The sequence below is a fragment of the Leptidea sinapis genome, chromosome 1, assembly GCF_905404315.1.
Source record: "Leptidea sinapis chromosome 1, ilLepSina1.1, whole genome shotgun sequence".
In the NCBI taxonomy this organism is placed as follows: domain Eukaryota; kingdom Metazoa; phylum Arthropoda; class Insecta; order Lepidoptera; family Pieridae; genus Leptidea; species Leptidea sinapis.
The window spans coordinates 30,686,507-30,712,499 of record NC_066265.1 but is presented as its reverse complement, the minus strand read 5'-3'; the positions used below and the strand labels follow the sequence as shown (position 1 = coordinate 30,712,499).

Genomic DNA, 25,993 nt, shown 5'->3' with positions numbered 1-25,993 from the left:
TCGTTTTCATACAAAAACTAGTTTTCGACCGTGCTGCTGTATATCGTTCTCCATCTATTGTTTATATGTTATCCATGGCATTTGCCAGTGGCAGCTGTCAATTTCTATTGTGTCAATGTCAGGTTTAATTTTATAATTCTAGATCTCTTTTGCATACACGGTGTCCATTTGTGAAGGTGCGAATATTTTTGTTAAATAAAATCTATTTGAATCCTTGTTTTTTAATGAGATTTTTGTGGTGAGATATGTTTAACAAATAATATTTTCCTTACTAAGTCTAGTGTATTGCTTCTTTCAGGTCACAATGGGGCGCCGACCAGCTAGATGGTAAATATTGGTTAAATTGTTACTTGATAACTAATCAGACGTTTAGTTATTTATATTATAAACCTTTTTTATTTCAGCTATCGGTATTGTAAAAACAAACCGTATCCAAAATCCAGATTTTGTCGGGGTGTGCCTGACCCAAAGATTCGTATTTTCGATCTTGGTAAGAAGAGGGCAGCAGTAGATGACTTTCCTCTGTGCGTGCACTTGGTATCCGACGAATATGAGCAGCTGAGTTCAGAGGCTTTGGAAGCCGGCCGTATTTGCTGCAACAAGTACCTCGTGAAAAACTGCGGCAAGGATCAGTTCCACATCCGCATGAGGTTACATCCGTTCCACGTAATTCGTATCAATAAGATGTTATCGTGCGCTGGAGCTGATAGGTGAGGCCATAATTTTAATATTATATAAATAAATAAATGGAAAATTTGTCTTTGTTTATAATTTTAATTATTGCAATATTTAATTTTATTGTGAAATATTAAGTGGTCTCAGTCTCAAGGGATAAGTTGGGTTTAAATTTTCTCGGAGCTTTCTTAATTTTGTTCTATGATTTTCTCTTATTTAAAACAACCTTTTGCTACGAAAGACATTAAAAGTACTTATTTAATTGTTGTTTCTCTTAGAGTAATATGTTATTATAGTAAAGGTTATAATCTTCTTAGGTAATAATAATATACAACGAAAACACTATGATAACATACGTAATAGAGCCTTGCACTTGCTTTTCTTAAAATTAAATTTATATAACAAATTTCAGGCTCCAGACAGGAATGCGTGGTGCTTTTGGCAAGCCTCAAGGCACAGTAGCCCGTGTCCGTATTGGCCAGCCTATTATGTCAGTGCGTTCTAGTGACCGCTGGAAGCCTCAGGTCATTGAAGCTCTCCGTCGTGCAAAGTTCAAGTTCCCTGGACGTCAAAAGGTAATAAGAATCTGACTTTAAAATTAAAAATAAATTTTTTCTTCACAGAGTCTATGAAATATGTAGAACATATAATTATATGTTCTATTTGTATTTATTGTTTGTTATAATAATATTTTAAATTGAGAGTCACATTGGGGTGCCAACTTTAATGTGGGATAGAGGCTTTAAAGTATATAAAAAGATTTTTAATTAGTTTAGATTACATTAAAAATACTTTTTTAATACAGTTGCTCAAAAAGTGGCGTATTGCAGGGACATATAGCTTTCGGGATGTGGGCTATTACATACTTGTGCTTTTTCTTTACCTTTTCCGAACTCGTGAGTTCTCTTTCCCAACTGTCAAAATAATGTCTATTAAAAAGAAAAAACATAGTATGGGCATAGTTTGCATAGCCCGGAATAGGTGAAAAAAACAACAAAAAAATCTCTGCTTATATTCTTTTACGGTTGGCGCCATTTTAGTTTAGTTGAGTTTATTGTGTTTTTATTATTCTATTAATTTGCTTAATTTTTTCGCAGCTGTATTAAAAATAGTTGTTCAGCATATGTGCTGAACCGTCATTGCAACTTGTTCCGACTATCAACCCTCACCTTCGGCTGCGTCTTGGCTTGGTTTCATTTGTCAGAACTCTTTGCAATAACAGGCTTTCCACACTCGTAATGAAATATACTATAACGAGACTGGTTTCAAAGTATGTTATTTTGCCAAAACGGTTCATACAAAAACATGATTTGTTTCAATAAATGTCAATAGTACCTACCTAAATTATAATCATTTGTTAAACTGCAATACTAAAAGAAATTGATGGCTTTATTTCTGTCACCAACATTTACTGGAAAATCTATATTATATTTTATACTTTGAATTTAATCCCCTGGTGAAATCATTAATTCCAATGGCCCCAATATCAAAATGAAGCAATATACTATGTCAATTTTATTTTGACGCATGGAAAAAACCTCGGTGGCAAATGGGCATTCTCCTTATTGCAGTTTTGAGAGATAAAATCCGCATGGCAATAACATCCATCTAGGTATTTGGTTTTTCTGTCCTTTTTTTGGATATTTTGAACACCTCTGCATCATATTGGGCCCTTTTGCAGTAAGTAGGCTCTGATAAATTTTCAAAAAAAGGATGATTTCTTTGTTGTAATGAAGACACCAGACCCATCATTTTTTTGGCACAGTTCCGAAAGCGGTATATCATCATCACTGTCCAACTCATAACAAGGCAACTCAGCTTGAAATTCTCTTTTTCAGATTCCTCCTCAAAACTGTCATTTTCTGACTCAAAACTCATTTGATTCATGTAATAGTATTCTAAATATATCTGAGTCTGTCGATTTAGATGTCTATTCCTCTATAAATTGGTATCGGTAAAAATTAATTATAATATAGGACACTTAAATAATAAAAGACAATAAATCTTCAATATGCAACAAATAATTTATGATAAAACTTAAGATTTATCAATCTACATAAAAAAAAATTTGATAGATATTTAACAACTGTAATTAATGTACCTGCTATAGTTACCTAAAATTAAGTTTATTTTTTAACTTCTGAGAAAGTTAGAAAGATAAAAATTCCAATAAGTTATTCATTTGAAACTATTATTTTATTTTGATATCTAAACGACGGGGTCACATCAAAGGAAAATCAAAATCATTGTTTTTTTTTATTCCGAGCATTTTCCTATATTTTATTCACCTTTTAAACCTCTAGACTTCCACAATTAATTAAAGACCAAAATTAGCCAAATCGGTGTAGCCGTTCTCGAGTTTTAGTGAGACTGACATTATATATATAGATGACATGCTGTGTATGACTGTTGTAGATAATTTAATCCTATTTATATGAAATATAAAAATATGAAGTGTAGTGATATTATTTTAATTTTTTTTTAAATAGTATGTTATATTGGTAATATACCTGAAATAAATAATTTTTATTATGTGTATAAAAAAGGAACATACACCTTACATTCTTTGTGTAACGGATTAATAATTTTGATATGTAAATGCCCAGTTAATTGTAACCCCAGACTGTTTTCCTCTGACATGGCGCATCTAAACATGTTTCACTTCAATAATTTGTTTTTATTCTTGATCATACATTCATCAGATCATGATACAAAACGTTCTCTTTTACAGATCTATGTGTCAAAGAAGTGGGGTTTCACTAAATACGAGCGTGAAGAGTACGAGACGTTGCGAGAGGAAGGCCGATTTGCCAACGACGGCTGCAACGTAAAATACCGATCTGAGCACGGCCCGCTCGATGCCTGGAAAAAGGTGCAAGTTGAGATCCATAACGTGTAACTTTGTACTAAGCACTAATAAAAATTTTAAAAAATATGAAGTTGTTTTTTATATGAATCATTAGATTTTTATGCAAACATAGATTTTGGGCTCCTTTCTTCAAAAACATGTCAAAAAAAACTTATTCAATTAGGCTTAAAATAAGCGCTTTTCAATCGTCGTAATATTACTTTTAATTTACTGAATCTACCATAATATGTTCGGAAAAAGAAGAGCTCGTAAGAAAAACAAACAACGGTTGATTTTCAACCGCCACTCTTTTCAATTAAGTGTATTTTACAATGGTTGTTATAAACAAAACAAATTAGTAAGGTGCTGCATCATTCAATATATTATGAATCGTGATCAAAGTTAAAAACGTTTTAAATATTTCATAAAAATAATAAATAACAAATTGTATAAATATAAATTATTCTTTGTCTCTAATGAAAGTTTAGAAAGGGGATCGCAGCTAACACGGCTGCCCATTGCCTAGATTATATTCCTTATGTCGCCTTGTACACTACGGTTGGGTACCTCACAATTAGAGAATAATCGGTACGCTACACTAGTGGTAGGTACCAACTGATTTCCATAACAATATATATAGTTATGTAGATACGCCCATCGAAATGATCATCATAGTATGCATTGTATTGTAGCTTGGGGAGAGAGTGGAGTTTTATCATCTCTTTATTAAAACAAAACAACATTTTTTACCAACCTTTGTGTGTTTTAGCACGTTAATCAAATCTGTCATTTTATTGAAGTACTAACACATTTCAGCACAATATATATATCTCGCCGTCTCTTCACAAGCTTTTACTGGGTGTTAAATACAGGTCGTTGTCGACGGTTATCGCTCGAACCCGAAGCCCGTAAATGCTGGGAGTACCCAAAGGCTTTGTGATTTCTCCAACACAGTTGCTTCTGTCTATATAAATGATATGTTGGACACCTTCAACATACATTGTTATGCAGAAGACAGTACCTAATATCTACAGACAGTACCTACTAATCTCTTTCGGAAATCGTCGACCAGCGCCGGAAGAAACCCTTCTATCGAGTCTTCTCTTGAGAAAGTTGCGGAATGGGGGTAAAATGAACCTTATCCAATTTAACCCCATGAGAAACAAGTTTGCGCGTTTATCAAAAACCCCATTTGTCGTACATGGGGCGGGGCACACTTAAAGTTTTGCACCTCAAGCTAATCGGAACTATTTGAATTTCGAATGTTATATTTTGTGAAACCTTCTTAGTAATAAAAAAACAATTGGCGGGAAATCATTTGTCAATTGTTTTTTATCACATATCAAAGTTATTAGTTCGCAACGAAAATGGAATAAAATCGAAAAGATTTTAGAGTGGTGATTTTTTGTGATCTTAAAAGTTTTCTCTCTCCGCAAGGTTGCCGCTCGTTTTCAAAATGCTTTTGGGAGAGAAGCAAATTGCTTGAGCACCGTGAGGCGATGATTTGCTGAATTTGAGAGGTCGGGTTTCTATACATGACGAATTTCGTCAACTGCCGTCAACGAAAATAATCTGGCTACTGTTAAGCGGCTAATTGAAGAAAACCCGCGGATAACCTATGAGACAAATCGAGGACTATTGGGGATTGGTATGAACCAAATTCAGAAAATTTTACGAAGAATTGAAAGTTCGCAAACTTTGTTGTCGTTGGATCCCTCATGAACTGACAACGGAGCAGAAACGGGCTCGCGTGGAATGGTGCTCACAGATGCTAATGAAGTACGGCCACGGACATTCTAATGCTGTTTTTGACATTGTTACATGAGACGAAACGTGGATTTATTGTTTTGAACCCGAAAAAATATAGCAATCTTGTAAATGAGTGTTTGAAAACGAGAACAGGCCAACAAAAGTGAGGCAGGCGAGAAACGTTGTTAAAAAGCTACAGGCCATCTGCACAATTGAAGATCAAAAGAGTGTTAATGCCGAATGGTATTTTACCATTTGTTTACCCAGGCTGTTAAAAAAAAGTTCGCGAAAGACGACCAAAAAGCCGCGTTCTCCTACATCATGACAACGCTTCTTCACACACGGCCATCACTACTAAGTGATTTTTAGCTTCCGAAAAAGTACAACTCGTCATCCATTCTGCACATAGCCCCGACCCGACCCTGTCATTTCTGTATTTTCCTCAAAATCAAAGATTTGATGAGAGGTTTCCGAAGAATTAGAAAACATGCCTTCAGATCTGTGGCCTTCCTGTTTAAAAAATGGATCGCATGAAAAAATGTTTAAAATGTAGAGTAGGTATTTTGAAAAGCAATAAACACAATATTTTGGTTATAACATGTTTTTTTAAGTTACGCAAAACTTTTAGTCACGGCTTTTCGACAACACTTCCCTAGCCTCTCCTAGTATCGGAATACTGGGTGTCGAGATCTCGAGCGATTGCCAATTCCGGGGTCATCTGGAAGATTGGCTTCCAAAAAGCTGGGCGTCATAAAGATAGTACGGCAATACTTAAAGCCGGCCCACATTCCAGCGCTCTACGAAGCGCAGGTCCGGATATACAAATGGAGTTTTGCTGTCATCTCTGTTCTGGCGAATAAATTATGGACAGACTGACTAGTTTAAGTTATTATGTATTTTTTCAATAAGACTAAACCATAAAGTTATCCATAATTTTTATTTTAAATTGCACTGCATCTTCTCTTTCTCTCTGTTCTATAAGTATAAATTATAACTATACATAAACATTATATTAACTCTCGATGGTGGACAAATATTATTTTAAATTCTCTTGCATTTTTTATAACAAATTTAATATCAAAAACCATTTTGAATATTTTGGTGTGATTTGTGTGTGAACAATTTGTTGTGATTGATAGCTTTTTTGTGGCAGTAACAAGCAAAGTTCAATCTGCTGTACCAACAGCATCCCTGGCTCATGGGGGCTCCATTTAGAATAAATTTGTGCATAAAACAAAGTTCACATAGTCAACAAGATCATTGCGGCACATACTTGGCATCACATACTTAGCTACCTAAAAAATGAATCAATTGATTTACAAGGCACTTTTACTTTTTTAACAGGTGATGTAGACTTTCTTTTCCTTTTAACACTGTTTGTAACACTATTGTTCGCTTGTAGTACACTTCGATTGAGTTCCCTATTCAACTTCTGTGCTTCATGAAAATCTAAATGTTCTGAAAGATCGTACAATGGCACTCTCTTCCCACATTGCTTACAAGATTCACTTGGAACACTATCATCAAGTTTTACAAAAAAACTGGCTATAGACTTATTGCTTTCACCTTTTTCTTGTCTACTAACTTTCGCCTCTACATGTTCAGAAAATTTTTCTTTCCTTTGTTCTTCTCTCTCTTGCCTCATATGTTGTCTCTCCTCATCTCTTAATTTGAGAGCGAGATGATAATCTGCATGTGTATTTAACATGTGCATTGATATTGTTTTGCCACATTCAGTGCATTGTATTGTTTCGATTTCATTAGCTACTTGCTGATTATGAGAATAATTTGATTCTGTAGCTTCTGCATCGACTATTGATGAACTATTTAATAGTTTCCTCATATCAGTAACCCTGTTAATTTCATCTGGATCTTCATCAAATAACGCGATACTTTTATTGATTTCAGCATTGATTGTAGATGTTGAATAGTTTGAATTTGTTTCGTTACTGTCATTATCAGGAATCCCGCGTGGTACCGTTAATCCGCTCTCCAAATTGTTATCTGTTTTAATATAAACTTCCTGATTTCCACCCTTAGTATTGTAACTTTTGTCCAATTTAATTTCTGTTGATTTTGTAGAATCATTTTTTAAAAACTTGGCAAAGAATGATTCTTGTTTATCTAAAGACGTCTCAACAACCCTTCTCTGCTTACTGCTATTATTTTCTTTATCTGTAGCTTGAAAAAATTTTCGCATAACATAATCTTTTCCTGCATCTTTGCAAACATCTACAGGAGCATTCTTAACTACGAAACTTTTAATTACATTATCACATTTAGCATCTTCACTTATGTTTTCAGATTTAGCATCTTTAATAATATTATCACATTTGGATCCGTGATTAGATTTTTCTCTGATGTCAGTTTTAGCTGTAGACGGCCCAGCAGAAAAGAAATCTTTGATCTTTTTAGTTTTCTTATTCTCGTTATCTTCAAATTTACCCACACTAATACCCAAAAAAGTAATTGGCGCTTTTAAGCGTCGATTAGTTTCTTCATCTGAAACAATATAAAAATCACTAGTTAAAGTTTAAACAATGTTCGAAAACGCATCAGTGATGTACTCAATTATAGTAATTTCATATGACGTCAAATCCTTTATTATATATATTATTTAACGGGATATTAACCACAATTTTTATTATTGGGACAATGTCACTTTCATGTTTTTTAATTGGAGCTCAAACAATAATAATAATATTGACACACTTTTTACACCAATTATTGTAGCAACCCTTCGAAGTATATGACGAGAGTTGTCAGACTTCAAGACATTGTTAATTTTAACAGCTCCGTCAGCAATACTCGTAGCTCAGCGGAAAAGTGTTTACTTTAGACGCTGAAGACCCGGGTTCGATACACCTACCAATGTATGGAAATTTCTAGTAAGTTCAGGATCAAATCGAACGGAAAAAAGGGATGGAAAATGTGTAAGCAGGATGAAAATAGTTAAAATAATTTTCTAGTACAATTTAAATTTAAAGATGGAATGGGAGAATCATTTTGAAAATAGAACGAATCCCGGGGTATATAAGCCGTACTAAGCGTGGCCTACGGCAGTTCTAGTTCTGACTCGAAAGTGTAAAGAAGAAGAAAAGAAGAAGTAGTGAAAAGTGGAAGTGTTCCAAGAGGAAGAAGATAGAAGAGACTTAGTGTTCGGTGCGGTGTGACGCGTTGAAGGTACCGCCGCCCACAAGAGGGACAGCGGCAGACCGGCGAAGTGCAAGTTCAGAAAAAGTGAACGCAAATAAAGACTCGTTCCTATAAGCGGAGTATTATTTCCAATCCCTGACCCACTCCCGTGACAATTGGTGTCAGAAGTGGGATTGGAAAGATGCCATTAGTGCCCAGGAACGAGAAGGCAGTGACCACGCGAGCGGGAGCAGCTGCAGCGGCAGAGGACGAGTCACAACAAGCATCCGGCTCTGGACTCAGTGCGACCGTGTCAGCACCGCAGGCTCCTGCCGTAGACATCAGCGCGCTCATGCATCAGATGGCCGCCATGATGCAAGAGCAAGCGCGATGACAGGAGGAGCAGCTGCGGGGCTTGCAAGAGGAACAAGCGCGCCGACAGGAGGAGCAGCTGCGGGGCTTGCAAGAGGAACAAGCGCGCCGACAGGAGGAGCAAGCGCGCCGACAGGAGGAGCAGCTGCGAGCCTTGCAGGAAGAGCAAGCACGTCGACAGAAGGAGCAGCTGCGAGGTCTGCATGAAGGCCTCTCCAAGGAAATTTTATCAGTGGTGCAGAAAAACTCCGCCCGGATTGACGCTGTAGAAAAGGAGATCGCCCGGATTGACACTGTAGAAAAGGAGATCGCCCGGATTGACACTGTGGAAAGGAAGATGGGGGAGATGGAAGCAACTTTTCATCAGCTCAATTGGAAGGTCGTGTGTGGGGGTCCTTCAGCCAACTCAGGAGTCACCTGCGGAATCACATCGACCAGAAGTTTGAAAGTACCCCCCTACGACGGCAAGTCTTCCTGGGCCGCCTTCAAGCTACAATTAGAGACGGTCAGAAGAGCAAGTGGTTGGAGTGACCAAGAAGCACACTCTGCCCTCACACTAGCGCTCCGTGATGAAGCACTTTCCGTATTGAAAGCACTCGGCGCTGGGAAGGAGGAAGTAACCTATACGGACCTTCTTGACGCGTTGGGGGCACGTTATGGCGATAAACACCTTGAGCATATGTATCGGGCGCAGCTTAAGGACCGCAGTCAAAGGGCCAACGAAACTCTGCAGCAGCGGTCCGTCGAAGCTGAGAAGCTAGTGCGTAAAGCATATCAGTCGTCACCAGTTGCAATAGAAGAAATGTTGCTCCAAGTGTTCATCGATGGAATACGGGACGCCGAAGTAAGAGCAGCCGTACGACTGAGCCATCATAGTAGCTTGAAGGAAGCGGTGGCACATGCGTTGGAAGTTGAAGCGGTTCGCCACGATTCTTGGGCGTGGAGACTCCGCAAAATTGTACCAGCAGATTCCAGCCGAAGGCAAGCATATAGCCCAGTATGCTATGGGTGTGGGGAGCGAGGACACATTAGGAGCACTTGCCCCAGGCGTGAGAGCATAACGCAAGGCAGGAAGGATGCGGCGGTCTCAACATCACCGCTGGAGCAGCAGGAAAACTAGAAAAGGCCAGGGCAGTGGGGTGAGCGCTGGCTGGTAGAAGCAAAGCCCCAAGAATCTTTGTTAAGCAGACATGTGACGGAAACACTTTATTTATAGAGGGAATGATAAATGGAAAATCTTGCCGTTTCACTTTGGATACGGGAGCCTCACGTACAGTCGTTAGCCATGACTGCATCATTGGGTTGGATTTTCTTCGAAATCATCAGTGTACGATTAACATGAAACATGGTGTATTGAAGCATGAAGGTGAAGAAATTCCAATAAAAGGCGGAACTATTGGGAAAGTGTTGTGCTTACAACACTACTTTACTACTACACACTACACTACTTTAAATCCGAGACCGCAGACCCGTAGTCCCGGTAGTCCTGCCAAGAGATGACAGAGGATGACCTTGTAAATGCGCTTTAATAGAAAGAGAGACATCGGACACGAAATGGATCCCAGCCAGGACTGTTGTGGGAAACTCCCTAATTGCGATGGTTCCCGTGTTTAATCCTCATGAGGACAAGCAAATCATTAGGAAAGGAACAGTGATAGGAGGTTGTGAGGAGATAGCTTGGTTAAGAAAGTGTGAAGAAGGGAGGAAGACCGTAGCTGCAAGCCAGGATGTGAACATACAGAAACTTCTGGATGGCTGTAAAGACAATCTTACCAAGCTACAGTTAATAAAAGCGAGAAATTTCCTGCTACGCTACGCCGGGATGTTCTCGAAGAACGACGGGGACATCGGAAGAACTGGTTTGGTGAAACACATGATCGACACAGGAGACACTGTTCCGATACGGCAAAGACCAAGACGTATTCCGTTTGCACGTGAACAAGAAGTGGAAGACATGATTCGGGATATGAAAGAAAATGGTGTGATAGAACCGTCATCGAGTCCATGGTGTTCTCCAGTGGATCTGGTGAAGAAGAAGGATGGATCAACTAGATTTTGTGTGGACTATCGGCGTTTGAACGATGTAACTAAGAAAGACAGTTATCCATTGCCAAGAATCGATGACACATTAGATTCACTTTGTGGCATGACGTGGTTCTCTACTCTTGATTTGAAAAGTGGCTACTGGCAAGTCGATCTGGACCCTAAAGACAAGGAGAAGACGGCTTTTTCAACCGGAAAAGGGTTATGGCAGTTCATAACTGCAGGGTGCCAACTTGAAGTTGAGTCCAAAGAAATTTTCCTTCTTTCAACGTCAGGTGAATTACTTGGGGCACGTTATCTCGGAGCAAGGCGTTGCGACGGATCCTGCCAAGATAAGTGCTGTCAAACACTGGCCGACGCCGACAGAAAAGACACATGTGAGAGCATTTCTAGGACTATGCTTTATTATCGACGCTTTGTGAAAGGGTTTTCCGATGTTGCTAAGTCCTTACATCGAGTGACGGAGGAGAAAAGAGCCTTTTCCTGGGATGAAGAATGCGAACATGCTTTCTTAGAGTTGAAGAAAAGACTATGTGAATCAGCTATCCTCGGATATCCTGACACAGAGGGAAGATTCATAGTGGATGCTGATGCTAGCAACACCGGAATTGGTGGAGTACTATCTCAGAAGAGAGGAGATCAAGAAGTTGTAATTGCATACTTTAGCAAATCTTTATCAAAGCCGGAAAGAAACTACTGTGTAACTCGTAGGGAGTTACTGGCCGTGGTGAAGACATTACAACTTTTCAAAAAGTACTTGTTGGGTCGCAAATTCCTCGTAAGGACTGATCATGCCGCCTTGAAGTGGTTACTAGAATTCAAGAATCCGGAAGGACAAGTGGCCAGATGGATTGAGCAACTTCAAGAGTATGACTTTGAAATCGAGATCGAGGAGGAAAAAGTCATGGAAATGCAGATGCGTTATCTAGAAGACCTTGTCCGATGGAATGCAAACATTGCATTCGTCAGGAGGACAAAGAGAATTTTATGATCCGGCTGATCAGAACAGTTTCGATCGACGAGAACTGGAGCAACGATGCAATGAGGAGAGCTCAGGAAAATGATAAGGATCTTCAACCACTTTTACATTGGCTAACAAGTGAATCACTTAAACCAAAATGGTCTGAAGTGGCTAGACACAGTACGGCTACCAAGAGTCTCTGGGCACAATGGAACAGTTTGGTGATGCAGGACGATGCTCTGCCGTAAATGGGAAACCCCGCAAGGAAAGGATTGCCATCTGCAATTGGTTGTTCCCAGGGAGAAGGTGAACGAGATCCTGAGAGCTTATCACGATGGTTCTTCAGGTGGACATTTGGGAATAAGAAGAACTCTCACAAAAATTAAAGAACGATTTTACTGGTTGCATTGCCGTGATGATGTGGAAGACTGGTGTCGAAAATGCAAGAGTTGTGCTGCTGTCAAGGGACCTCAGACCCGGAGCAGAGGAGCTATGAAGTTGTACAATGTTGGGGCTCCGTGGGAAAGAGTAGCTCTGGATATGGCCGGACCGTTCCCAGTCACCAAATCTGGAAACCATTACTTAATGGTGGTGATGGATTATTTTACGAAGTGGCCGGAAGCATTTGGTCTACCGAATCAAGAAGCAGTTACCGTTGCGACGAAGCTGGTGAATGAAGTTTTCTGCAGATTCGGTGTGCCTTTGGAGTTGCACAGTGACCAAGGGCGGAACTTCGAGTCACAAGTATTTCAAGAAGTTTGCAAGATCTTGGGAATCCATAAGACCAGAACTACGCCATATCATCCACAGTCGGACGGGATGGTGGAGAGGTTTAACCAAACATTGGAGCGACATCTGGCAAAGGTAGTGGACAGTCATCAGGATAACTGGGATGAGTACATTCCACTGTTTCTTATGTCGTATAGAAGCGCAATACACGAGACGACAACGGTGACTCCTGCGTACGCAAATTTTGGAAGGGAATTGAAACTGCCAGCTGATTTACTCTCAGGCTGTCCACCGGATACTCCGAAAAGTATAACAGAATATGTGGATGCGTTGTTGCGTAGCAACCCTTCGAAGTATATGACGAGAGTTGTCAGACTTCAAGACATTGTTAATTTTAACAGCTCCGTCAGCAATACTCGTAGCTCAGCGGAAAAGTGTTTACTTTAGACGCTGTAGACCCGGGTTCGATACACCTACCAGTGTATGGATTTTTTTGGGTTTAGTAAAGTTAAAGGAAATTTCTAGTAAGTTCAGGATCAAATCGAACAGAAAAAAAGGGATGGAAAATGTGTAAGCAGGATAAAAATAGTTAAAAGAATTTTCTAGTACAATTTAAATTTAAAGATGGAATGGGAGAATCATTTTGAAAATACAACGGATCCCGGGGTATATAAGCCGTACTAAGCGTGGCCTATGGCAGTTCTAGTTCTGACTCGAAAGTGTAAAGAAGAAGAAGAAGAAGTAGTGAAAAGTGGAAGTGTTCCAAGAGGAAGAAGATAAAAGAGACTTAGTGTTCGGTGTGACGCGTTGAAGGTACCGCCGCCCACAAGAGGGACAGCGGCAGACCGGCGAAGTGCAAGTTCAGAAAAAGTGAACGCAAATAAAGACTCGTTCCTATAAGCGGAGTATTATTTCCAATTCCTGACCCACTCCCGTGACATTATCTTGCCCCAAGTTAAGCATATATAGCCTGTGTTATGGGTTACAAGACAACGATATATTTAATACAATATACTTACTTAAACATACATATATTCATATAAACATACATAAATACATTTAAACATCAATGACTCGGAAACAAACATCCAAATTCATCATATAAATGCTTGCACCTACCGGGATTCGAACCCGGGACCCTCTAGCTTAGTAGGTAGGATCGCTAACCACTCAGCTATACAGGTCGTAAAATATACTTTTACATCCAAACATTACAGCTGTTATATTTTTTTTTTTAACTTATAAAATTGGTTTGTTATATTTTTTAAATGAGGAATGCACTGATTTACTTTAATCTACTGTTAATACTCTGCTACATCTTTATAATAATAGATTATCCCAGCACGCTTCCACTGCGTAAGAATTAATAATTAATATAAAAAAAGATGGGCAGCATTGGATGAGCTAATAAATACATTAATTTAGAACAGAACATCTTCATTCTGTACAACAACACACTTAGACGCAATGTTACCGGCAAGACCGAATCCGTAACACGTTAGACAGTAATAGCACAAACTTTAAAAAAGTTAGACAATAGACAATGTTGATCGATAAGGACGGTTTTTACTAAAACAACGGGCTCGTTAATAGTATGTACTCAAATCAAGTCATTTATTTGCATAGATTGAAACGCTTACAATCTGCCGGGTAGGTATGCAAAAACAATGTTTTAATAATTCTTATTCTAATTTTATAGTGAAAACATACTACAACAAAAAAAAAACATTATCCATAAAAGTGCAAATCTATAAAATATTATTAGAATGTCAAAATAAAAAATTGTTAAAATGTCTGTATGTTAATATACCATAAATGTATGTTTCATACATTATGATAAATGAATACCTTTAGGCCTGCATCCCTCAGCACTGTCCAGCAACAACTCCAGTGCTTTAGCGGCGAATATTTCTCCGCAGAGCTCGTCGTCTGGTGCAAAGTTGTACGACCTCGAGCTGCTACTGTCGCGACCTTCGCTCAGTTGCAATGAAAAACTAACGACCATCTGTTTTGGGTTCCTGTTAGTTCAGGGAAAAATTAAAGCAATGAATTGGTTTGTTTTTAAAAAGAACATGGCTATAAAAAGTACATTCCATGTATACATACATTCTTGCCGGAGTAATATTTTTGTTCAAACTCTTATACGGTCAAATACAATGTAGGAACCTCTTACAGAATATTAACCTTGCTGTCCCATATTCACTCCCAAGGTTCAAAATCAAGAGAATCTTCCAAGTTCCTTTTGTAAAAACCCCCAGGTTGGTTTTTTTCAGGCACCTCTCGCTGGAATTCTTTGCGAGTACAATATGTTAAACGATACCAATTCAGAACTTGATATATTCCGTAGTGGGCTGGTCATGTTCAAAGAAAGTGTTGTTAATACTTAGCTGGTACTCAATCTGAATTTGTTAAATAAGTAGTTTTTCTTTTTATTTCGTCTCCATTATTTTAATTAATAAGTTAAAATTATATTTTGTACTTTCATTTTTTATTTTGTTTTTATTGTAGCGATAGTATTAGTTCTATTTTTCAGAAGTAATTAGGTAGTAGTTTTTGTAATTATGTTCACCATAATTGTATACTATATCATATACTTTAGAACTACTAATTCTAACATAAGACTAAGAAAATTGTATTGTATATGATGTGGTGTGCTTAAAAAAATAAATAAATATACATATATAGTACGTCTTTCGCCATGGTCGGTCGGTGGGCGATCTTCTCTTAACTACCACAGAGAAGGGCTATCGAAAGCAAGGAAGAAGGTCTGGCAGGAAATGCTGTACTGGCCAAATAAATGCAAGCAGCGGCTGGTAAAAGTTGTGTATGAAAATAGAGATTAACTGTCAACTTCAATTAAAAATATATAATGTAAAAAATAAACAAATTATCTAAGTACTTCACCTGTTATTCTCCAGGGCATCCTTCTCCAAGCGGTCCTCTATTTCATCGCCAAGGTCCCTCAGCCACTTCTTCAAGCTCATCAGGTCAGTGAGCGCTGACTTCCCCCGCAGTTGCTTGCAGCACCCGATGCTCTTGGGGTTGAACCTGGCCTGCACCGGCTCCAGGTCGACACCACGAGCTATGTTGTATAGCCACGTGCTACAGGAAGGAGCGTCTGTTAGCAGTAGTAAAAATATTGCCGCATTATGAGACATTCCAATTTCCATCGAGGTCTAAAATGAAATGTGTCACTTTAATAGGCAGATGATGCAGCTGGACATCAGGTGGACTATAAAAAATATTTAAAAAAAAATTCGTTTTGTCGGGAGAGAATCGGCCACTCTTGCCCTCGTACCAGGGACTAAAAGACAGACCTTCACCGAGGTGGAAAAAAAATCGTATACGCACCACGTGAAATAAGTAGGACTTGCCACCCGAGTCAATATTCCGCAGGTGAGAATGACCTACTTTTCTCCTTAGGTGCGTAATGTACTATTCATGGCTCCATGTCTACTTTTCATATTACAATAAGTCCTGCTTGCCACCACTACATTAATAATGTATAATTTGTGTTTTTTAATTATTGCCTTGTCAAGTTATTTTCAAAAAAAATCTCGTACACCGTTACGTTACCTGGCAGAGATTGCTCAACAGCGATAAGGTCGAATAATTATGCTACCATAACTATAAAAGTTGTAACTTTATTTTTTTAGTGCAATCATTAATTTTCATTCATACATAATATAAAGTTCAGATTTACAGTCGCGGTTTACTTTAACTGTTGGGTTATGGGGAAAAATCAGCATACCAGTCACTGATGCTACTCTATTTTGTTTATGGAAGAGAGGACAAACGATTGTACGGGTCTCCTGATCTGAAGTGATTACCACAGCCCACATTCTCTTGCATTGTTGCCGGCCTTTTAAAATTGTTTATCTACACCCATGCATTAAATCCTCTATAAAAGATTCTGAAACAGTTAACTTACTGCTAACATTAAAAAAGCCAGTCCTAGTAACCATTACATCATCAAAACGAGTGTTGTAATGTTGTACTGAATTTCATTACAACACTCGTTTGGATGATGTAATAGTTATTAATTAGGACATTGGGTGTTTTAAGGGATTCATATTATGGGTGTAGATAAAGCCTTGTATGCAACTGCTGATAATTAGGTATTAAAACACTCCTGTGATACTATTATCATAAGCCCACATTCGTGTTATAATATCTTTTATTACACTACAGTTGCATATATAACTAGTACACGCAGGTTTTTTTTAGAAGTCACCCATTTCGTATCGTCCTGAAAACACCGCTCAAGGAAGCTCATTCCACAGCTGGCCGAAGCGTTGCCGGCCTTAATCCGGCACCTATCGAATGTTAGTGCCAACCAGTTGATTGGTTCACAACTCACCCGTTCTTCTCATCGAGTCTGCTCTGCAGTTCTCTCTCGGTGAACGTCTGCAGCTCCCCCATGAGCTTCACGCTCAACACTTGACACACGTGATCACCAAACTTGCCGCCCAAATGCTTCACCTTCTTGATCGGCAGGCTCCTGTAGCGTTCACATCAATATACTTTCAGAAATAATTGTGAAATTCGAAATAGTTTTCACATGTCATAATATTTATCACGTTCAAAATATTATGCCTATTTTGAGTAACTACCTAATATCCCCAACTGCGAAATTTATTTTTCGAAGGTCACTTGCTGTAAACTGTGCGGCGATGACAAAATTTATACCATCAGACTTCACTAAAAGTCTCCAAGCAGTAGGGTGCTGTACCATTAAAGGGATTAAATAGATCCAATAAAAGCCAGAGTTGGCACGAAGACAACCTTTTAGCCCAAAAGCTAATGAAAAAATGGCTTTAGTTGGCTCATATTATAGTCGTAAATACTAAGTACTAGTTTAAGCGTTATCAATCCAGGAATAATTATGCCAATGATGCACTCTGGGCGCGCTGTTACGAATAAAACGAACGCCTTTTTAACCGACTTCAAAAAAGGAGGAGGTTCTCAATTCGTCGGTATTTTTTTTTTGTTTGTTACCTCATACCTTTCGACTGGGTGAACCAATTTTGACAACTCTTTTTTTAATCTAAAGCTGGTGCTTCCCGTGTGGTCCCATTGTAATATGATCCAGCTATGTATGTAGTTACAAACCTATCTTGGATGACACCGATTCCAAAAATGACAATAATCGTAACTAGAATTAGATTAATTAATTAGATTGTATCAAAATATGCAATTATTTTAAACTCTTTAGTGCATATTATATCTATTGCTGTGAAATAGTGTTTTTGAAGTCAGTTGTTTTTTTGTCAAATTAATTTTTTTGATAAATTGGAGCAAGATCGTTATAAGCAGTTATGATATAGCCGAAAAATAGAACACGTAAGTTTTGACCCATTTGAAAAAACCTATAGCAAGGAATATTTATTAATCTCAGTGGTAACAATAATATACAGTCTGTCAAAGTTTCAGCTAACTAATATTTATATAACTTTTTTTTGAAGTAACAACATGTATTGACTAAATAGCTCTTTTATACTAGTAATAAATAGTTTTAAGTAGTCAGGCAAAAGTTATGGCTCTCAGAAATGGTAGGGCATAATTGGTTGATTGTTTTGCCTTTGATGGTTGGTATATTTAGGGGGGCATAAAAAATAATAATGATAGTGGCAATCCTCAGATTTTTTTTTTGTCTGAGGGGTGATCTTTAATGAGCTTTTTTATATTGTAATATTTTTAGAATGGTCTGTATATTAATTAGGCACTAATTCAGCTCAGATCCAACTACGGTATTTGCTTCTAATCTCAAGAACTCTTTTTATATTTCATACGACGTTAACATACAAAAAATATACACACTGGAATATAGCTGTCCGCGCACTGCCAGGAGACTGAGATTATATCAGGAAAATTGAGGGACTCACGCACACGATGTAGCCCAATTGTCCAGGGTGGTCCATGCCAGCGCACTGATCTTCTCAAGGTTCACAAAAACACTTTACACAGCAGGCCTGCTAAATTTCACGGTATCTCACATAATTAATAATGGTTTAAGTAAGCATCGCACTATATTTTAAGCATTTACACAAGGATCAGCGGGATTTATTAGGATAGATTATATGTATCGCGTCACAAAAGGGCGGTCATTAAGGTTTTTTGACAGACACCAAACACAGGTGTGTCTTAATTAACGGCTAGCAACGTACTCGCGTACTGATTGTCCAAACGAGGGGGAAAAGAACAAGGAAATGCAAAAAAGGCGATACATAGACGGCTTAATTCACATTGTGATTGCGCGAAGCCTCAAATTGGCGCGAATTACGAACGAAACTCAACAATAATATTCTATAAAAAATACTAACAAAATCAGCGCTTTGAGTATAAGTAAAGTAGATAAGTAATATTTTGCCTACCTATCTTATCAATTGGGTTATTATACTGAAATTAAAATATTTATTTTTCATTTAAATTTAACAACAAATAAAATGGCGAAAATCGAATTCAATCAAACAAATAGCAAAAAAATTTATAAGAATTTTAATATTTCTGATTATCACTGTCAATGTCATAATATAATGTGATGTCACACCTTAGTTTAGCCATAGTAGCTCTACACGAAAGTTGTTTTGCGAGACAGGGACAGAAGGCCCTTACCGCTTCTTCTTCATTTTGACAGTTAAAGATAGCATGTGATATAATGAAATATTAACTTTAAAGATACTTTCTGGTACAAGTGGTTAGTCCAAAAGTTTAAATGCCAGTGACTTTGTATTTCTTTGTTTGATTTCACTTTTATTTTCCGTGTACATCAGAATTTTTATAGTTGTACAATAAATTTAAAAAAAAATAGTCAAATACCCAGGTACCCGTAAACGGCACCAATCGTGGCAAGCCACCACACACTCATCAATAATAAATATGGAGTATCTATTCTATAATGTTGTTACTTCAAAAATAAGTCATGGCTGTGGGGTCTGGGATCTTAGACCCTATTGCACTTTATTAGATACAGCCAGCTGACGAACAGAGTGACAGACGGACAGAGAATATCTATGTAATATCTAGGGCTCCCGTTAACCGTTAAAAATTAACCCATCTATATAATAGAACTCATGACGCTTTATTCAAAAATATTTTACTTATAATAATTTGTATAGTATTGCATATTGAAATATACTTACTTGTACAACAAATTAATGGAATGTTTGGGCAGCACAGTCTGTTTGTTGGGTTTGTTCATTCCACAGACCAGTTTAGCTAAAATTTTATTGTGTGCTATACCTGCAGAACACTGATAGCCTGAAAAAAAATAGTTGATTCAAAAATTATGTTTGTACCTATGCACGCAAGAATCATTAATGAAACAAAAACCATTAAAAAAGAAAAACAGAGAAGGTGGAACTGCAACGGATGAGTGTTGCCTAATCACACGAAAAGCTGACAGAACAAGACGTGATGCGCAGGTCCAGGTGGTTTTTTTTGGACATCATAATATTATATGTAACCATTATTATTTGGATGCCATAGACCAGGGGCGTGCATTCCATATATGCCAATAGGTAGGCATAGCCTACCTACCATATTTAGAGTCTAAATAATACTAATAATACCTACACTAGATTCCAAGGTAATTCAGATAAATTTAGTTCTTTTATTCTATCATCGAACTTCTATTGAACACCCAACCCAAATTAGGTATGTATCCTTTTGCACAATTTTCTTTCGCAGATAAAATTAAAATTGTTTCTCTTTAAAGACCAATGCAAAAATATTAGTTTAACTAGTTTAAAAAGGAAAAATTATGTGATATTTCAATACCAAGTATTACGAAAAATACACTTGGCGAGCTGGATGCCGCCATTCCAATTTATTGTTCTGCTTCCCCTGCTGTTGTGGAATGCCGGACGTCAACGTGATGCGGGTGGTACATTGCACGAAATGTGGTGCAATTCGGCCGCTGGAATCAACCCGAACAGCTCCTCTGAGCGCTTCCCGTGATATATGCAGTAGAAGATGTAGAGTGAACCCACATCTCTACGCAATGCCAAAGAATCAATCGGAGATGACTTGATCGTCGATGATTCCTAGCACACAGCCTTGCGGCTCCACACCAACTTTTATGGGTTTTAAGTCGGAGCATGCACCGTTGATAACAACCTTGATGCTCAGATCGGCCAAAAAGATAGTGACCCATTTGCAGAACTTCTCGGGAAGCCCATAGGATGGCAGTTTCGCTATAAGCGCTTTATGCCAAACCTGATGGAAGGCCTTCGCTATGTCCAAACTCACCGCCAACGCCCTTCGACTCAACCGCTTGCGCCCATTTATGGGTTAAGTATGCAAGAAGATCACCAGCTGAGCGACCCTGGCAGAAACCGTACTGCAGTCGCTGATCAGCTGGTGCTCCTCTAGGTATCCCAAGAGCTAGCGGTTGACGATCGACTCCATTACTTTGGAGAAAATGGAGGTAATGGCAAGGGGGCGGTAGTTGGACGGATCCAAGCGTTCACCTTTCTTAGGGATCGGGTGCACTAAGACCGCCTTCTGTAATTTCGGGACTACGCCTGATGAGTAGGAAAGCCGGAAAAGACGGGTATGGACCGGCACCAGTTCTGAAGCAGATGTCCGCAGCACTATCGGGGGAATGCCATCGCGCCCACACGATTTGTGAATGTCCAAGGTGAGAAGCACTTTAAGCACGTCGCCATGCTGGATTTTTACCTCCGGCATGCATGACTCGCACCGCAGAATATGCGATGGTGGTGCACCTTGTGGTCATCCAGAGTCGAGTTGGACGCGAAGAGGGTGCCCAGAAGATCAGCTTTCTCTTTCGCGTGGTAGAGATAGTAATCAAATATAAAATAATGAAGTAATCCTTGAGGTGCGTTGGAAAAAATATGAGAGTGATTTAATTCCACAGCACGCGCACAGAGTAACAATTTCAAAGACCATGAAGTCAGACAAAAATCTCCCTATAGTATAGTGTCAAGTGTTGTTCAAGTTGTTTGTTCAGCAAGTAAGGATCAATACATAAGAACTCTGTGAACGGCTAGATCACTTGGCAACTCTTGCCTTCCCTTGGAACAATAATGAGAGTGATTTAATTATGATGAGAGTGGTTTCAAACGCTATGAATTTAGACAGTAAATCTCCTTATAGTATAGTGTGAAGTGATGTTCAAGATGTTTGTTTAGCAAGTAAACCTGTCAATAAATAAGAACAGGTTACTATCCAGTGCCCTGTGAACGGTTAGATCACTTGGCGTTTATTAGAGATGTAACCTTGTTGTGTTGTCCTCTACAGTCTACAGCATTTATCATGGCGAGTGTTTGAAAAGCTGTTTGACCTGATTCCTGCCACCAAATTCCACCTTCGCACTACACGTCACAAACTACAATATCATCGCCACAGTTTTAAGGACATTTCTTCCACGTAAAACCAAGCTGTGGAATGAGCTTCCTTGTGTGGTGTTTCCAAGACGAAACGACAAAACGAGGTACTTTTAAAAATAAGACCCCCCACCTTTTTAAAAGGCCGGCAACGCTTCTGTGGTTCCTTTGGGGTTGCAAGAGAATGTGAGTCTAGCCTTCTATATCATTAGTTCCCAAAGTGGTCCAAGTGGACCCACAGGTGTCCACGGGAAACTCGACATGTTGGCGTGACATAAAATGGGAGTTCATAATTCGTAAGGGGGGGTTCTACGAAAGTATTTATATAATGCTTAAAATCACGTATAAAAGGGAAGTGAGATATGCTGATTTAAATCATAATATAGAGACTGTCATAAAAATAGCATAAAAATTTCTTTCAAAGTTTCAGTTATGTAATTATTTTACATGGCTTAAAGTCTATATACATTAATACCAAGACCTACTGTGTAACTAATCTTATTATTGATGTAATACACAGGTTCAATCACCTACCTTCATGGGACTCATCTTCAAGCAAATACACTGAGAAGGGACCTACCTGTTTCTCTATACACTGCCTCCCTTATCTCGCTCACAATCCAAGCTCCAACCAGCAATGACATTGCATGTTCACAATCAAACTCCATGCAGTCTCCCCCAAACCTTGAAACATCAGATATGAACTCGGCAAGTGTCTCATATCCCAGGGCGAATGTATTTGGCATTACTTCTACACTTATTGCACTTGTGTTTATAGATTTCAATCTATGCTGCACCTAGAATGGTAAAATTGGTAAAAACTTATTCTATTCTATTCTTCCTACTGTGGCTTCTGTGGAAGACACACCACAGATTTGCCAGTATCAGGTTAAAGTAGACTACCAAGCTATGAGTATGTGTCTCCAAGTTTATCGGTAATAATCGGTGTTAAGATTACATAAAGTTTTATTTTCTTATGATAATTTTGGAATTCTCAGTTATAAGCATTGGTCATAAAAATTGCATGAATATAAAATGCTTATGTACTGAAAGCTATTAAGTAAAAGATACAAGAACTTTAATAATAATTAATAAAAACAAATTAATAATATCAAGTATCAAAAGAAATTTATTTTTTACCAGGACTTTATTCTTTACTTAATTATTTTCCGAGTAAAAAAATTATCCTTTACATTGCATGGGTGTTTACGAAGAAAATACAACACTTAATTAGGACATGTCAGCGCTGAATGGAAAGAAGCATGCTTAAATTAAGAAAGATGAATAAGATACATAGCCAGAAGTAAGGAAGAAAACAAAACTAACTGATGCCTTAAATCAAGCATTAAAATTAAAGTGGCAATGGGCCGGACACATTTCCAGACTAACAGACGCTAGATGGACCATTCAGACCACAACATGGAAGGGACCTGTAGGAAAGAGAAATGTGGGCAGACCACATAAAAGGTGGACCGATGAGATTAGAGAGATTGGCGGAACTAACTGGCTTGAAAAAGGAAAAAATAGAAAGGAATGGAGGAGGCCTTTACCCAACTGGGATCCATTTGAAAATAATCAAGAAAACTAACATAGTGCATGCATTATAACTTACTAACATAAAAGTTAATAATAATATAATCATGTATGTCAACTAACCATACTAACATACTATATATATACACACTAAAATGTAGAAATCAAATGAAAAATCATTAATAAAGGCTTTATTATTATATATTGTATTGTGTTATAGTGTAACTTACAGCTGCTGTAATATCAAGGTAAGCCTCATCAATAGATGCTCGTTCCAGTAATGGGGTGAACCTTTGAAGCACCCTGGCTACTTCTTTACCAGCATCTCTATATCTGTAAATTTTACAATACATTGAAACAATTGTTTTGATGTATGTTTGTTCAAATGTTTGTTTGTTCTGATGATGGTAATTGATACGCCCTGACCATTACAATGCAGTGCCACTCAGGATTCTTGAAAAACCCAAAAATTCTGTGTGGCATTACAATTGCGCTTGTCTCCTTGAGACATAAGATGTTAAGTCTCATTTGCCCAGTAATTTCACTAGCTATGGCGCCCTGCAGACCTTCACAAAGTAATATTTACATATTACTGTTTCATGGCAGAAATAGGCGCCATTCTGGTACCCATAATCTAGCATCCTGTGGAAGGAGCCTCCCACTGGTATAAAAATATAGACTTACTGATTTAAACTTTCTTTCAAATATATATTTTTTGGTCTGCTGTTGGTTTGTGATCACTGTGATCCATTCTTCCCTGTAACACCAGAGGAATTACAAGAGTTTTGCCGACATTATGAAGTGTCAAATAAATGTACATAATATGAATTTAAAAGGTTAAAATACACACTGGTATGTTGTGTGTGAGGACTGAGCTGGGGGCACCATGGTCAAAGATTGTACATCTTGCAACACCAATCCTTTCCTTTTTTTTTATGGAAAAGTCATATCTTTATAACTTCTATAACAGCATCTTAATTCACACTACATCCCCGATGTGATTGTTTAATTTTGCATACATGAAGTTCAAACTTTTTTAACAACTTACAGCCTTTAAATTACTGCAGTCATTCAACTTTCATAAATTTGAGCAAACCACCATTGAATTATATTATAAAGTTAATAATGCAAAAAAACAAACATTTAAAACAATGTTTGTGATTTACGTCAGAATATGAGCAGGCATATGGGGCTCAATTCTTCGCATAGGATAAAAACAGACATAATTTTTAATTAACAGTCACATCCTTTTACTGCTGGATCTAAATGCTTTTCTTATATTATTTATTTACCAACCAAACCTAAGAAATTCAACAAGCATATGCATTTCAAGAGCCTGACTGTAAAATACTAACTATACACAAAATTTAAAGTCACACACTCTTTCATTCTATAGATTTCTCGAGTTAAAGGTAGTGATTTCTCTTCCATTGGTACAGATCATAATCATAGGAGATCCATGCATCTGAGTAGAAATTACATCTACAAGTATTAAATCATAAATGCCTATTTACAAAATATCTAACAACCTAAATGATATAAGTTTGAAATGACCCTTATTCCATTATTTACTTGAATCGCCATGTCAGGTGAAACAATATTTGTAAATCTTTCCTGTGCAATATTCTTTGAGACTGCTGACAGAATATTAACTCTTCAGTACATAGACTTACTTAGTAATATCAGCTTTCCCTCTGTGACATGGAACAGATGGCAGCTGGATCTCAGGACATTTGTCTTTGGCCTCATCACCTCGCATGTGTCTTGTTACGCCCATTGCTCTAGCCACATAGTTGACAGCTATGATCCTGCAGGTTTTATTAAAATAAATTTGAACAGCATCAAAAATTCAATAAGATTGTATAAATAAAGCCTGCTTGACTAGTAGATTATGATAATCATGTAAATACGACAAAATATATATAAATTATAATTCTATTCAAAATTTACTGTAGTGTCTATTATTGACAATACAACTTTAGTTTCACTTATGAATTATTATTGTAAATATTTAGCGTAAAACTCACCCTCCACCTTTCCAAGGATTGTACTGAACTACTGCGATAGGTTTACCTTTTAATTCTGGATTAAGTTTTTCTTCTACCTGACAGTAAAAGCAATCCATGTCTATCAAAACCACTACTCTATTTTCTCTGGTGGTTTCCATATCTTCATAAAATTAAGTTAAGCGTAGTACTTTTTTAATTTTCCATATATTTGTATATAAATCTTTAATAACTTTAATGGGGCCTCTGCGCTTCCCGCCAATTACTTTAAATTTATAAAATAATTAAAAAGTAGGTATAAATAAATATTTTTAATTTAATAATAACTATAACTAGATAATATAAAATTATTTAAATATATAATATTAATGAATTATGATTATTTTTCATGTGAAATTATTTGTTTACATTAAATTTGGTACCGAGTACTGACTGCTGACATGACATTTAGAAAGATATGTTTTTAAATTTTATGACCTGGTAACTGGAATAAAATACCGCAAACAGTAAAAGTGCACCCTCAGTTAACTCTAACAACACAAGTGCAGTGATATACACGCATCAGCAAGTGCTGCTAGTGTATTCAGAATAA

At 37.6% G+C, this 25,993-nt stretch overlaps 2 protein-coding genes across 4 annotated transcripts; one reads left to right on the top strand and one right to left on the bottom strand.

The window, feature by feature from the left end:
- Nucleotides 1–77: 77 nt before the first annotated feature.
- Nucleotides 78–3,598, top strand: LOC126964796 (60S ribosomal protein L10). The gene is made up of 5 exons (XM_050808069.1): nucleotides 78–176; nucleotides 299–327; nucleotides 405–710; nucleotides 1,088–1,250; nucleotides 3,407–3,598. Exons 2-5 carry the CDS (start codon nucleotides 305–307, stop codon nucleotides 3,572–3,574), a joined length of 660 nt encoding a protein of 219 aa, XP_050664026.1. The 5' UTR covers nucleotides 78–176; nucleotides 299–304; the 3' UTR covers nucleotides 3,575–3,598.
- A 2,259-nt stretch (nucleotides 3,599–5,857) lies between these two features.
- LOC126964444 (DNA polymerase eta) lies at nucleotides 5,858–25,808 on the bottom strand. Of its 3 annotated transcripts, none has more exons than XM_050807551.1 (9): nucleotides 25,423–25,804; nucleotides 25,069–25,203; nucleotides 23,626–23,728; nucleotides 22,443–22,659; nucleotides 19,655–19,772; nucleotides 16,873–17,013; nucleotides 15,417–15,614; nucleotides 14,361–14,530; nucleotides 5,858–7,774 (listed from the first exon to the last, which is right to left on the bottom strand). In XM_050807551.1, the coding sequence occupies exons 1-9, from the start codon at nucleotides 25,560–25,562 to the stop codon at nucleotides 6,564–6,566; spliced, it is 2,433 nt and encodes an 810-aa protein (XP_050663508.1). In that variant the 5' UTR covers nucleotides 25,563–25,804; the 3' UTR covers nucleotides 5,858–6,563. The 3 variants fall into 3 exon arrangements, with proteins under 3 accessions (XP_050663508.1, XP_050663514.1, XP_050663524.1); XM_050807557.1 differs by having other exon boundaries at nucleotides 7,603–7,794; nucleotides 25,423–25,808; XM_050807567.1 differs by lacking the exons at nucleotides 5,858–7,774; nucleotides 14,361–14,530 and having other exon boundaries at nucleotides 15,488–15,630; nucleotides 25,423–25,808.
- Nucleotides 25,809–25,993: the final 185 nt, after the last annotated feature.